Source organism: Tupaia chinensis, unplaced genomic scaffold (genome assembly GCF_000334495.1).
Source record: "Tupaia chinensis unplaced genomic scaffold, TupChi_1.0 Scaffold000387_1, whole genome shotgun sequence".
Taxonomy (NCBI): Eukaryota; Metazoa; Chordata; class Mammalia; order Scandentia; family Tupaiidae; genus Tupaia; species Tupaia belangeri.
This window is the reverse complement of record NW_006159889.1, coordinates 637,243-649,505: the sequence shown is the minus strand read 5'-3', so window position 1 is coordinate 649,505 and position 12,263 is coordinate 637,243. Positions and strand designations below refer to the sequence as shown.

The following is a 12,263-nucleotide window of genomic DNA, read 5'->3' as shown; positions in this document are numbered from 1 at the left end:
GTTATGACGGGAACCCAGAACAACGCCATATGGACCCTTGGGTGGATAGCATGGAAAGGCTGATTTGGATTACTTTTTTAATGAATTGTTTGTATCTGTTGCCAATTTTCTGGAGTGTTTGTATTTTTTAAACACTTTTTAAAACCTCTCCCAATGTTAATTATATTAACCATGTATCGATAAGTGTATTGCAATTTTATGGCCTGTCTTGTCCTTTTAATTTAGTCTTATTATTTATATGACACTTTGGCTTCTAAGTAGTGGGTAAGATAATACCCTTGAGAACATCGGGAACCTACATCTTTGGCATGAATGCTGGCCTCTCACTGGGGGCACAGGTATATGTGCTGAATTTTTCCATCCAGGGGCCAGACAGTGGCACAGAAATAAAATATGACATTCTGCGAGGCTACCCACATGGAAAAGTTCCACGTTGGTGTCCAGAGATCTCCCTGAGTATGACCAACATATGTGTGCCCATGATCCAGGGTGGCTGAGGCTGGGGGTAGATCACAGCATTGAGATCCTGTTGGGGGTCCTCTCTCAGTCTTCTCCCTCTGAAGAAATAAACACGTAAAACAAACAGACAATATTTTCTAGCCAGCTCGGTGGAGTTTTTGCAAGGGGTTCCCTAAGCAGATCACATCAGCAAAGGAACTGGGGAAGCAGAACCCTGCTGGGTGTGCTGCAAATCAGCTTATGGGATTGGTTTCTATGGTTCCCCTAGGAATTGCTTTTTAGGTGCTGGAGTTTCTGCACCATCAAGTAGAAGCTAAAGCCAGTAAATATTGGTGATCCCTGATAATGTGACCCTACATAATGGTGAAGCCTGGGAGAATATAATTTATGTTTGTAGAGATTCTGTGAGAAATACACACGTCTTGGGGAGGAAGGTTCTCTCAGAGCAGAGTTAGTTCTCCTCATTGAGCTTTTACGTCTCTCCAGATTCTCTACATTTTCATCTGGAGGCAACACTATGCCCATTCTCCTCCTGCTAGTTTTCCTCATTTTCTTCATCTTTATACAAACAGGATCCACCCTCTCCCCCTTTTTTATATCACCAACACAGGCTGTAGTTTACCAAAAGGGACTTTATTAAAAACAAAGTAAAAGGAACATTAAGAAGCACAAAATTTTTAAAGCACAGGAAAAAAAAAATGGTTGCCAAACAGCTTTTTCCCCAAGATAACTTTAATCAACCCCGGATGCTTTAACTGGCAGTTTGTTGATGGGTAGGTAGGTTTAGTTTCTCCTCTCCAATCTCTTTCTCACTCTGACATTCTCCACGTTTTAGTTTTTGGCTTTCTGCTTTTTTCACTTTTCTCTTTTTTTCCTTTACTCTCTAGGACTCCAGCCACTTTTGGAGCCAGGGAAGATCATGACTGATTAGTGGGTGATAGTTTATTCAGGAGTAGTAGTTTTCGTTTGTTTGTTTTTAATTTGGCAGGGGGTACATGCACTCAGTAGAGTGAGACAGAGAGAGTAAGAGTGAAGGAAAATGAGAAAGTACCCCACATGCGGCATGGCCACATTGCAATCCCCTCTTCATCTCTTCTTCCTTTTGGAATTTTGGGGATGCATGCACATGTGGCCAGTGTATTTCTCAAGTCACCCTGCTCAGGACTTGAACTGTGCAGTTGGCCATATGGGATTCAGCCACTTGAACCACCAGGCCATGGTCTGGCCCCTGAGTAACAAATTTCTTTTTTTAAGAGAGATTTTTGCTATAAGGCACTCACCCAAGAGACAGAGAATTAGAAGTCACCCCTCAGGGGGGATGGCCATCCCCTTTTCAAAACCATTTCCTCCATTCTCCTCTCAAGATTTGGGCATGCACACACACATGACTGGCCTGAGTTTCAAGCTGCTGGGTCTGGGACTTGAACCACGATCAACCATGTGGAAGTCCAGCATCTTAACCACTAGTCACCTACTGGCCCTGAGTAACAAATTTTAAGAAATTAAAACTAACATTTATCTATGTCAGGCTCTGTACTAAGCCTTGAGAACATCGGGAACCTACATCTTTGGCATGAATGCTGGCCTCTCACTGGGGGCACAGGTATATGTGCTGAATTTTTCCATCCAGGGGCCAGACAGTGGCACAGAAATAAAATATGACATTCTGCGAGGCTACCCACATGGAAAAGTTCCACGTTGGTGTCCAGAGATCTCCCTGAGTATGACCAACATATGTGTGCCCATGATCCAGGGTGGCTGAGGCTGGGGGTAGATCACAGCATTGAGATCCTGTTGGGGGTCCTCTCTCAGTCTTCTCCCTCTGAAGAAATAAACACGTAAAACAAACAGACAATATTTTCTAGCCAGCTCGGTGGAGTTTTTGCAAGGGGTTCCCTAAGCAGATCACATCAGCAAAGGAACTGGGGAAGCAGAACCCTGCTGGGTGTGCTGCAAATCAGCTTATGGGATTGGTTTCTATGGTTCCCCTAGGAATTGCTTTTTAGGTGCTGGAGTTTCTGCACCATCAAGTAGAAGCTAAAGCCAGTAAATATTGGTGATCCCTGATAATGTGACCCTACATAATGGTGAAGCCTGGGAGAATATAATTTATGTTTGTAGAGATTCTGTGAGAAATACACACGTCTTGGGGAGGAAGGTTCTCTCAGAGCAGAGTTAGTTCTCCTCATTGAGCTTTTACGTCTCTCCAGATTCTCTACATTTTCATCTGGAGGCAACACTATGCCCATTCTCCTCCTGCTAGTTTTCCTCATTTTCTTCATCTTTATACAAACAGGATCCACCCTCTCCCCCTTTTTTATATCACCAACACAGGCTGTAGTTTACCAAAAGGGACTTTATTAAAAACAAAGTAAAAGGAACATTAAGAAGCACAAAATTTTTAAAGCACAGGAAAAAAAAAATGGTTGCCAAACAGCTTTTTCCCCAAGATAACTTTAATCAACCCCGGATGCTTTAACTGGCAGTTTGTTGATGGGTAGGTAGGTTTAGTTTCTCCTCTCCAATCTCTTTCTCACTCTGACATTCTCCACGTTTTAGTTTTTGGCTTTCTGCTTTTTTCACTTTTCTCTTTTTTTCCTTTACTCTCTAGGACTCCAGCCACTTTTGGAGCCAGGGAAGATCATGACTGATTAGTGGGTGATAGTTTATTCAGGAGTAGTAGTTTTCGTTTGTTTGTTTTTAATTTGGCAGAGGGTACATGCACTCAGTAGAGTGAGACAGAGAGAGTAAGAGTGAAGGAAAATGAGAAAGTACCCCACATGCGGCATGGCCACATTGCAATCCCCTCTTCATCTCTTCTTCCTTTTGGAATTTTGGGGATGCATGCACATGTGGCCAGTGTATTTCTCAAGTCACCCTGCTCAGGACTTGAACTGTGCAGTTGGCCATATGGGATTCAGCCACTTGAACCACCAGGCCATGGTCTGGCCCCTGAGTAACAAATTTCTTTTTTTAAGAGAGATTTTTGCTATAAGGCACTCACCCAAGAGACAGAGAATTAGAAGTCACCCCTCAGGGGGGATGGCCATCCCCTTTTCAAAACCATTTCCTCCATTCTCCTCTCAAGATTTGGGCATGCACACACACATGACTGGCCTGAGTTTCAAGCTGCTGGGTCTGGGACTTGAACCACGATCAACCATGTGGAAGTCCAGCATCTTAACCACTAGTCACCTACTGGCCCTGAGTAACAAATTTTAAGAAATTAAAACTAACATTTATCTATGTCAGGCTCTGTACTAAGCACTTTCCACATATTATCTCATTTAATCATTACAAATTCCCTTTGAGGAAGAATCACAAACCTCAGAGATGTTAAATGACTTGCAAAAATTCACATACCTAACAATTGATAAAATCAAATCTGTCATCCTGGTCTGCCTGGCACTAAAGTTCAGGCTTTTAACCACTGCACTTCAGTTTCATAACTGTCTCAAATATCACCATAGATACTGTAGATGTCTGAGCACCTTGTTGCCCTCCCACTAGAGAGTTATCTTTATGTAGAGTCCAGCATTGCCAGATCTCATGGATGAGTCCTCGGGGAGCTGGTGATCAAAAGCCCTGCTTCGTTCAGCTCCGCAGGCCGATAGCTTTAAAGCTTCACTGTGAGGCTCTGCTCTGTCCCATCAGTTTGAGGAAGGCCTTTTTTACATCCTTGTTCCTTAGACTGTAGATGACAGGATTGAGGAAGGATGTGGCAATGTTGTAGAATAGGGCCATCTTTTTGCCATTGTTTGATAGAGAGCCAGAGCCAGGGCCCATGTACATGATGATGCAGGGGATGGCGAACATGGTGACCACAGTGATGTGGGAAGCACAGGTGGAGAAGGCCTTGATCCGCCCCTGGGCCGAGCGGATCTTCATAATGGCGGCAAAGATGTTGGCATAGACAATGACAACCAGAGAGAGTGGGACCACAATAACATTGAAACCAGTGATGAAGTCCACCAAGTCATTGAGGGATGTGTCTGCACAGGCCAGCTTCAGGACAGCAGGAACCTCACAGAAATAGTGATCAATTTCATTCGGACCACAATAGGGCAAACGCATAGCAAAGAAAGTGTAGCACAGGCTACCCAACACACCGTAGGCTGCACAGATGCCCGCCATGAGGAGACACACCCAACGGCTCATGATGACCTTATACCTGAGAGGGTGGCAGATGGCCATGTACCTGTCCACGGACATGATGGAGAACAGCCAAGACTCGGTGACCCCAAAGAGGAGGAAGATGTACATCTGGGCCGCACACCTCGCGAAAGAGATGGCCCTCCTCTTGCTGAGGATGTGTACGAGCATCTGGGGCACGGTTGTCGTGGTGTAGCATACGTCCAGCATGGAGAGGACACCGATGAAAAAGTACATGGGCGTGTGGAGGCGTGAGTCCTGGTAGATGAGCGTGATGAGGAGGCCGTTGCTCACAAGAATCAGCAGGTAAAAGACTAAAAAGAAGGTGAAGAGCAGAGGATTGGTCCTGGGATTTGGGGCGAAGCCCAACAGAATGAATTCTGTCACGGTGGACTGGTTGAGTTCCTGCATTGTGATCTGCCTGTTTAAAGAGTTTTTAGGATACATAATTTATTGGGTGTCTGTGCCAAAGGTGTGTCAGGAATTTCCACATTCACCGTTTGGTTTATATTTCCTAATGGAATTGGGAAGCTTTGGATTGGCAGGTAGAGGTACCAAGAGATATGTCTCAATGGTAGTTTGAAAAATGTTGAGATTTGGTTCAGGATTTAGTTGAAGGTCATACTGATAAAAATGATGAGGGTAGCATGATAAGCTATGTTCCATTCTGAGTTTCCCCTTTTCCCAAATAGCCTTGTTTTCTCTCTAGTGTTCACTCTATTTTCTGTTTTCTCTTGGACTGCAGAGGTTGCTAACCTTGTATAGACTTAAGATTAGGATGAAGGCTGGGAGTACTATATTCATTGTTTAGGTTAAGGTTTTTATTACTGTTAGGATTAGTGCTAAAGATAGCATTGTGCATTACAGTCAATGCTATGTATAACAAGTATTTAAAATTTAGCTTTTTAGGTAAATGAACTTCATTGTTATTCATTAACTATGGCACTCATTCAACAATTGTTTTTTCCTAAAGTGATCACTAAAACATTGTCTCCTCAAATGTAAGTCTTACTGTTCCAAAATGTTAGGATGTAGGCTATTTTGTAATCTAGCAAAAATCTATACTCCTATAAACAGCTTTTTAAATCATCAAAAAATAATTTCAGTACACTATACAAAGAAGATATCATCTTAAATTAATCATGTATGAATGATGTAATTTTCGTTTATCCTGCCTTCTTACTCTGACACACTTCAAAGACTTTCTCTCTCACACTGTCAATATGGTGCCAATAAGTTGGTCTTGTTTTGTTGAAGATAATGAATATATAGAGCTTTAGAAATGTTCCTGGTGGCTCTGTCTACTTTTCAATATTTATTATCCTAGTTTTCTGACTCAGAAAAATTTGTGCTTTGTTCTAACATATTAAAAATTGACTGTGGATTATAGGAAACTATGGGGAGTAAATCCACAAAAGCTAGAGTTTTGTGAAACCACAATTTTTGGGAAAAGGTTTATAAGGCATGGGTAACGACGTGCGTTGTGCTGGGTGGGACCACTTAGTCCACCTTCTTACCCATTTCTGAGCTGCACTTCCTTGATACCCTGGCTTCGCAGATCCCTCTCGACTTTCTGTTTTGTCGGCTATCACAGAGACATTTCATATTGCATTTCTAGAAAATTCTCTGACCTTGTGAAGAATATTTGTCAGAAACAAACTGCCAACATCATGCTTAACACTAAAACTGTAGATCAGAAGTCACTTAAGGAGACTTGCAGGCCAAACTTACAGACATACTTTGCTAGGATTGCAAACTTAAATTAACTGTCAATGTTTCTGAAAAATCTAGCTTACACACACACACACACACACACACACACACACACACACACACACACAAAACTAGATCTTCAGAATGACAAACTAAATTTGACTGTAATCAGTCCATGTTCTTATTGGCAACAGCCGGAAGTGAGTGTACGATTCCTCTTTTAGATGGAATGTGAACTCCCCCATTCAAAATTCCTTGTCATTCTTCACTGTTTTGCATAAACTAGTTTTATGCATTTTCATTGCCTATTTTCTCCCTGTGGCATTTGAATTTATGGTTTCTGTTCTAGTGGGATACTAAAATTACATGCTACTATATCCACTGCTACATTAAGAAAATTTTAGCCTAAGAAACAATTTAAGGAAAAGAAACAAAATTATAAATAACAAAAAATTGCAATAATTTGCAACAGTCATAATTGTCTTATCTAGAAATCTAAGTGAATCAATTAGTAACATTTTAGAACTAACGACCAAGTTTGGTAAGATGGCTTAATATAAAAGAGTCTAAGAACAATATGCATAGTAAGGGTCCATGTATACAAAAATGTGTATATATGCAAATATGTATCAATGGCATTTTATGTTATGCTTTAAATGCCTAGAAAATGCCTCAAGTGTACACACAGAGCTGTTAATATTTATTACTGTTGAGGAGAGATTTATGATAGTGTGAGTGAGTAGGTAAGAATGAATAGTGCTCCTAGGACCAGCAGGTGGTGTGGTGGTTAAGGCGCTGGGTTTCCACATGGCCCACTGCAGTTTGAGTCCTAGACCTGGTGACTTGAAAATCACTCTAGGCACGTGTGTGTGAGTGCCCAAAATCCTGAGAGGGTGCCCAAAATTCTGAGAGGAGAATGGAGGAGAAGGCACTGTGGCATGGCCATCTCCCCTGGGGAATGATTTCTTACTTTCCCTCTCTCTCTCTGCCTCTCTGTGGTCAAATTTAAAATAATAATAATAAATTAAATTAAATAATGATTTTAAAATGTATAAATAAGTAGAAATAAGCTTAACAAGGATCTACATGAAAAGCAAAAATGAGAGCAAAACAACAAAACAATTCCATAGAACTTTACCAAAAGGAGACTTTGATTAAGTTCAGAGATATACCATGTTTCAGGACTAAAAGACTAGAACTTTATAGGGGGGAAAAGGCATTTATATCCAAACTTAATTACATATGTAATGCAAACCTAGTTAAAACTGAATAGGATGTTTTTGTGGAAACTTGATAATGCGATTAAAAATCTCATGAAAGAATAGGTAGTGACTATAGCTAAGAAAATATTGAAAAAATAATAGGGTCAGAGTAGGACTGTCAGATTTAGCAAATAAAAATAAGTCTGAATTCAAAGTTAACAGGGCATCTGTGTTTTAGCTAGCAATCCTGAGTAGAAGACAGCCTTCAAGAAGTTTAAAGATAGTATAACAACATGAAATAAAAGTGTAGTATGAGAAAAAAAAAAAAAAGAAGAAGAAAGGGACCAGCAGTTAGCGTAATGGCTATGTCGCTGGACTCCCACGTAGTCGACCGCGGTTCACGTCCCGGACCCGGTGGCTTAACACTCACGCCGGGCGCGTGTGCGTGCGTGCCCAAGATCCCGAGAGGAGAATGGAGGAGAAGGGATTGCGGCGTGGCCACCCCCCCTGGGGGGTGATTTCCTGCTTTCTATCTCTCTGTCTCTCTCTGTCTGTCTGGTGAGCGCATGCGCCCTATAGCAAAAACCTCTCCAAAAAAAAAAAAAAAATGTATAGTATGAGCTCAGAAATAGACAGGGAAATGGATGGACAGACTAGAGAACCCAGAAATAGGCTTTACCTTAAGATGAAGATGCTGTTATAAATCAGAGAGGCAAGCAAGTTATTCAACAAATGCTGTTCAATTAATTGGCAATTTGGGTGGAAAAAGATACAGAACAGAAAACGATTTAAAACTGACTATCCGGTATTGTAAAGTCTCTGCAACAGTTCCGTTTTTGTCTGTTTGCTAGTTTTTTATTTTCCCTTTTGGTCTCTGGCCAGACGTTATGTTACTGGGTCTGGTCTCCTTCTGGGATCTCCTCCCATCTCCTCTCCTTTTCCTTACTCTCTGTCACGTGGGCAGCCAGCCACAAACCCCAATTTCTCCATCTGAGTGCATCTCAAACTTCAACTTGCATTGGAATCACCTGGAGGGCTTATCACGATGCCTACCGCAGTTTTTGGTTCAGTAAGTCTGGGGTGGAACCTGAGAATCTGCATTCCCAACAAGCTCCCAGGTGATGTTGTCACCACTGGCCAGGCCCACAATCCGAGAACCACTAACGCATGAAGTGCAATTTCTCTTTGTCCATATTATGGCTCAAATGCCCCCTTCCCTACTGCCTAAAGGCCAATAATATTCTTTTCATTTTACAGAAGCATATAAACAAAGTCAGAAATCATGAAGGAAAAGATGAATAATTTTGGCCCTATAAAGATATTTTCTCAGGGCCAGCGGGTGGTGTGGTGGTCGGAGCACTGGACTCCCACTGTGGTTCCAGTCCCAGACCTGGTGACTTGCTTTCTCACTGTCCCTCTCTCTCCCTCTCTGTGTCTGTCTGGTGAGTGCATGTCCCCCATAGCACATTTAAGAATAATAATAATAAATAAAATAAATAAGTATTAATTTTTTTTACTCTAAGTTAGTAAAAAAAACAAACTTGTGTTGGGGGCCAACAGATGGCATAGTGGTTATGTCACTGGACTCCTGCATAACAAAGTCCCAGACAGGTGGCTTGAAACTCACACCGGACATGAGTGCATGCGTGCCCAAGATCCCAGGGATAGAATGGAGGAGTAACAGTTGTAGCATGGTCATCCCCCCGAAAGGGTGATTTTCTCACTTTCCCCCTCACTTTCTTTCTCTCTCTCTCCAGCAAGCACACAAGCGCTAAGGCAAAAATTTTTAAGAAAACAAAATGAGTGTTTGTGGTAGGACACATGATAAATGTCATTAGACTATAAAGATTCTAAAATCTTAAGACACTAGTAGGTGTTTCCATGTAGGTGGCATGGAAGTTAAGACGAGTGGGTCCCACATGGCTGACAGTGCAGTTCGAGTCCTGGACCCAGCAGCTTGAAAAACATGGCACTGGTGTTCAGAAATTTACAATCTGTATTTCTATTGCTTCAGGTTACAGTTCTTAATTTTGAGCAAGACCCGAAATATCAATAAACTATTTTCAGATTGAAAAAGAAGAAATAAAGTGGATTAATAGTTATTTAGGATTGGTGATAGGCAGTAGTAGCTGGAGGGTAGGTAGGTAGGTAGGGTTTTCTTTTCTAAGGTGATAAAAAAACCCTTCTGAAATTGGCTATAGTGATAACTACACATATCTGTGCCTATACTGAAAACTATTGAATTGTACATTTTAAATGTGGATTGTATGGCATGAGAATTATATCTTAATAAAGGCACTTAAAAATAAAAAAGAAATTATGGGGCCGGCAGGTGGCATGGTGGTTAGGAGCACTGGATTCCCACATGGCTGACCACGGTTTGAGTCCTGGACTTGGTGGCTTGCTTTCTCACTTTCCTCTCTCCTCTCTCTCTCTCTCTCTCTCACACCTGTTCTTCTGTGGGAAAATAAAATAAAATAAATAAAATAATTTAAAAGTAAATAAATAAAAAATTACAAAAATTTAAAAAAATAAAAGAAAACCATACCACGCATCTGTGTGTGTACCCAAAATTCCGAGAGGAGAATAGAAGAGAAGGGGTCCCCCCTGAAGGATTATTTTTATCCTTCCTCTCTATTTCTCTCACTAAATTAATAAAAGAAAGTAATAACTGAGAATTAATTAATTCACCAAAGAAGGGATTCAAATGGTCAATAAGCCCACACAAAAAAAGTTTAACCTTAGTAATAATTAAAAATGTCAAATTAGGGGCCTGCAGGTGGTGTGGTGGTTAAGGACGCTACACTCCCACATGGTCGACCGCAGTTCGAGTCCCAGACCTGGCGGCTTGCTTTCTCTCTCTCTCTCTCTTTCACTCACTCTGTCTCTCCCTGGTCAAATTAAAATAAATAAATAAAGTTAAATAAAATAATTCTTAAAAAATGTTTAAAAATGTCAAATTAAAACATTACTGAAATAAAACAATCAATAAAATAGTCTTTAACTGATAAAATTGGTCAAAAAATTTTTAAATGATAATGCCTGGGGTTGGTCACTATTTGTTTGTTTGTTTGTTTTTTAGAGGTTTTTGCTATAGGGTGTGTGTGGTGCTCACTGGAAAACCAGAGAGAGACAGAGACAGAAAGCGAGAAATCACCCCCCCAGGGGGGAGGCCACTTTTTCTTTTTTTTTCAATAAAACAGAAATTCTCTATTGCAGCAAAATTTGGAAGTACGCAATTTTATTTTAAAGAAATTCACGTACGGGAAAAAGTCATAAATGCGGGAAGAGATTTCATAAGGAATGTTCATTTACAATATGGAAAATTGGAAACAATCTAAATGTCCTACGATAGAGGGTTGGCTAAATAAATTATGGTATATTGACATGATTGAATACCTGCAGTCCTTAAAATCATATTCTAGAGACTCTATTTCTTTTTATTTTTTCAGAGGTTTTTGCCTTAGGGCAGTTGACCATGTGGGAGTCCAGCAATGTAACTGCTATTCCATCTGCTGGCCCCCTGGAGACTATCTCAGGCTTTGGAGAAATGCTTTAATAGACTAAGTTTAAAAAGCATGATATGAAACTACATATGGCCTACGCTTAATAGTATAAAGAATTATTTGCATAGAGGAAAATGGTAAAGGCATGTATCAGTGTGTTAACCATGGTTATTTCTGATGACTAGGTCCAGGGGTGACATTTGTTCGAATTTTCTGGACTTTCTGAATTTTCCCTAATAAATATGAGTTACTTTTATATTATAATAAGGAATAAAGTTCAGATTATACCTGGAAGATGACACATGAGGGGATTTGGTTTCCACATTCGCACACTGAGTAAGTAAAAGCGTGCTTGTGAGGGAGGAAGAGAAGAAGCGGAACGAGATGGAGTCTGGAGGACAGAACGAGGCCTCTGGCTATCCTCGTCGGTCCTTCCCAGAGCTGCACTTGGGAATCAGGTAGTGCCGTCTAGTGCAACGGCATTTCTCCATTAACGTGGAAGTGTTTTGGCTAGAGTACTTGGGAGGAAGCAGACCAAGGTGAAAACCTAGGTTAGCTCCACATATGCAGAGACGTGAGATTGAGAGATAGACTGTTCCCCCCGACTAGAATAGCTCACTCAAGGTGAGACCTTCTCAGAGGAGAAGATGGCAGTCATAGTGAGAGAAGAGAGATTCTGGATTCTTGGGGCTGGAAAACTTAGGAGAAGTGGGCTCAAGCTCAGGCCCTGGCTGCATCAGGCAGTGTGGTGGGGCAGGCAGAGTTCTGGCTGTGGACTGCAGCCAATGTGGGCTCCCAGAGCAGCTTTGCTCTTCTGGCTGTATAAGTCATGCCAACCACTTCCCCTCTCTGAACCCTAACAGCCTCATCTGTAAAGTGAGAACTCCACAGTGATTGGGAGTTCGCATAAAGATGAGTTCTGAGTTCATGCCATTGAAAAAAAGGAGGTGACGAATAAAAGCCAGAAGCATGTGAGACACTGTTGGCATCTCTGCAGAGACACACAGGAGGGGGGAGCACAAAACACAGAGATACTTCTCTGTCTCCTACACCACCGTGGCAGCCCAGAGAGCACCCCGGAGAGAGAGGAGGAAGCAGACAGGCACTGGGCCAACCATAGCCCAGGCAGAGAAAGGCACAAGTCTGCCCTAAGCTCTGGAAGTCCCTTCCCACTGTGGCCCCATGGATGTAGGTGCAGGCTCCCTCACGGGAGGCCTCCATCCCCAGTGTG

The 12,263-nt window shown here is 41.7% G+C and overlaps 1 protein-coding gene across 1 annotated transcript; it reads right to left on the bottom strand.

Annotated features, from left to right (window-relative positions):
• Positions 1-4,083: 4,083 nt before the first annotated feature.
• On the bottom strand, positions 4,084-5,022 carry LOC102484496 (olfactory receptor 2D2). Its single transcript, XM_027773893.1, has one exon. It carries the CDS (start codon positions 5,020-5,022, stop codon positions 4,084-4,086), a length of 939 nt encoding a protein of 312 aa, XP_027629694.1.
• Between the last annotated feature and the right edge of the window lie 7,241 nt (positions 5,023-12,263).

What these genes read in the sequence shown, in the direction of transcription:
- LOC102484496 (XM_027773893.1), bottom strand. Translation starts at nt 5,022, where the DNA reads ATGCAGGAACTCAACCAGTCCACCGTGACAGAATTCATTCTGTTGGGC.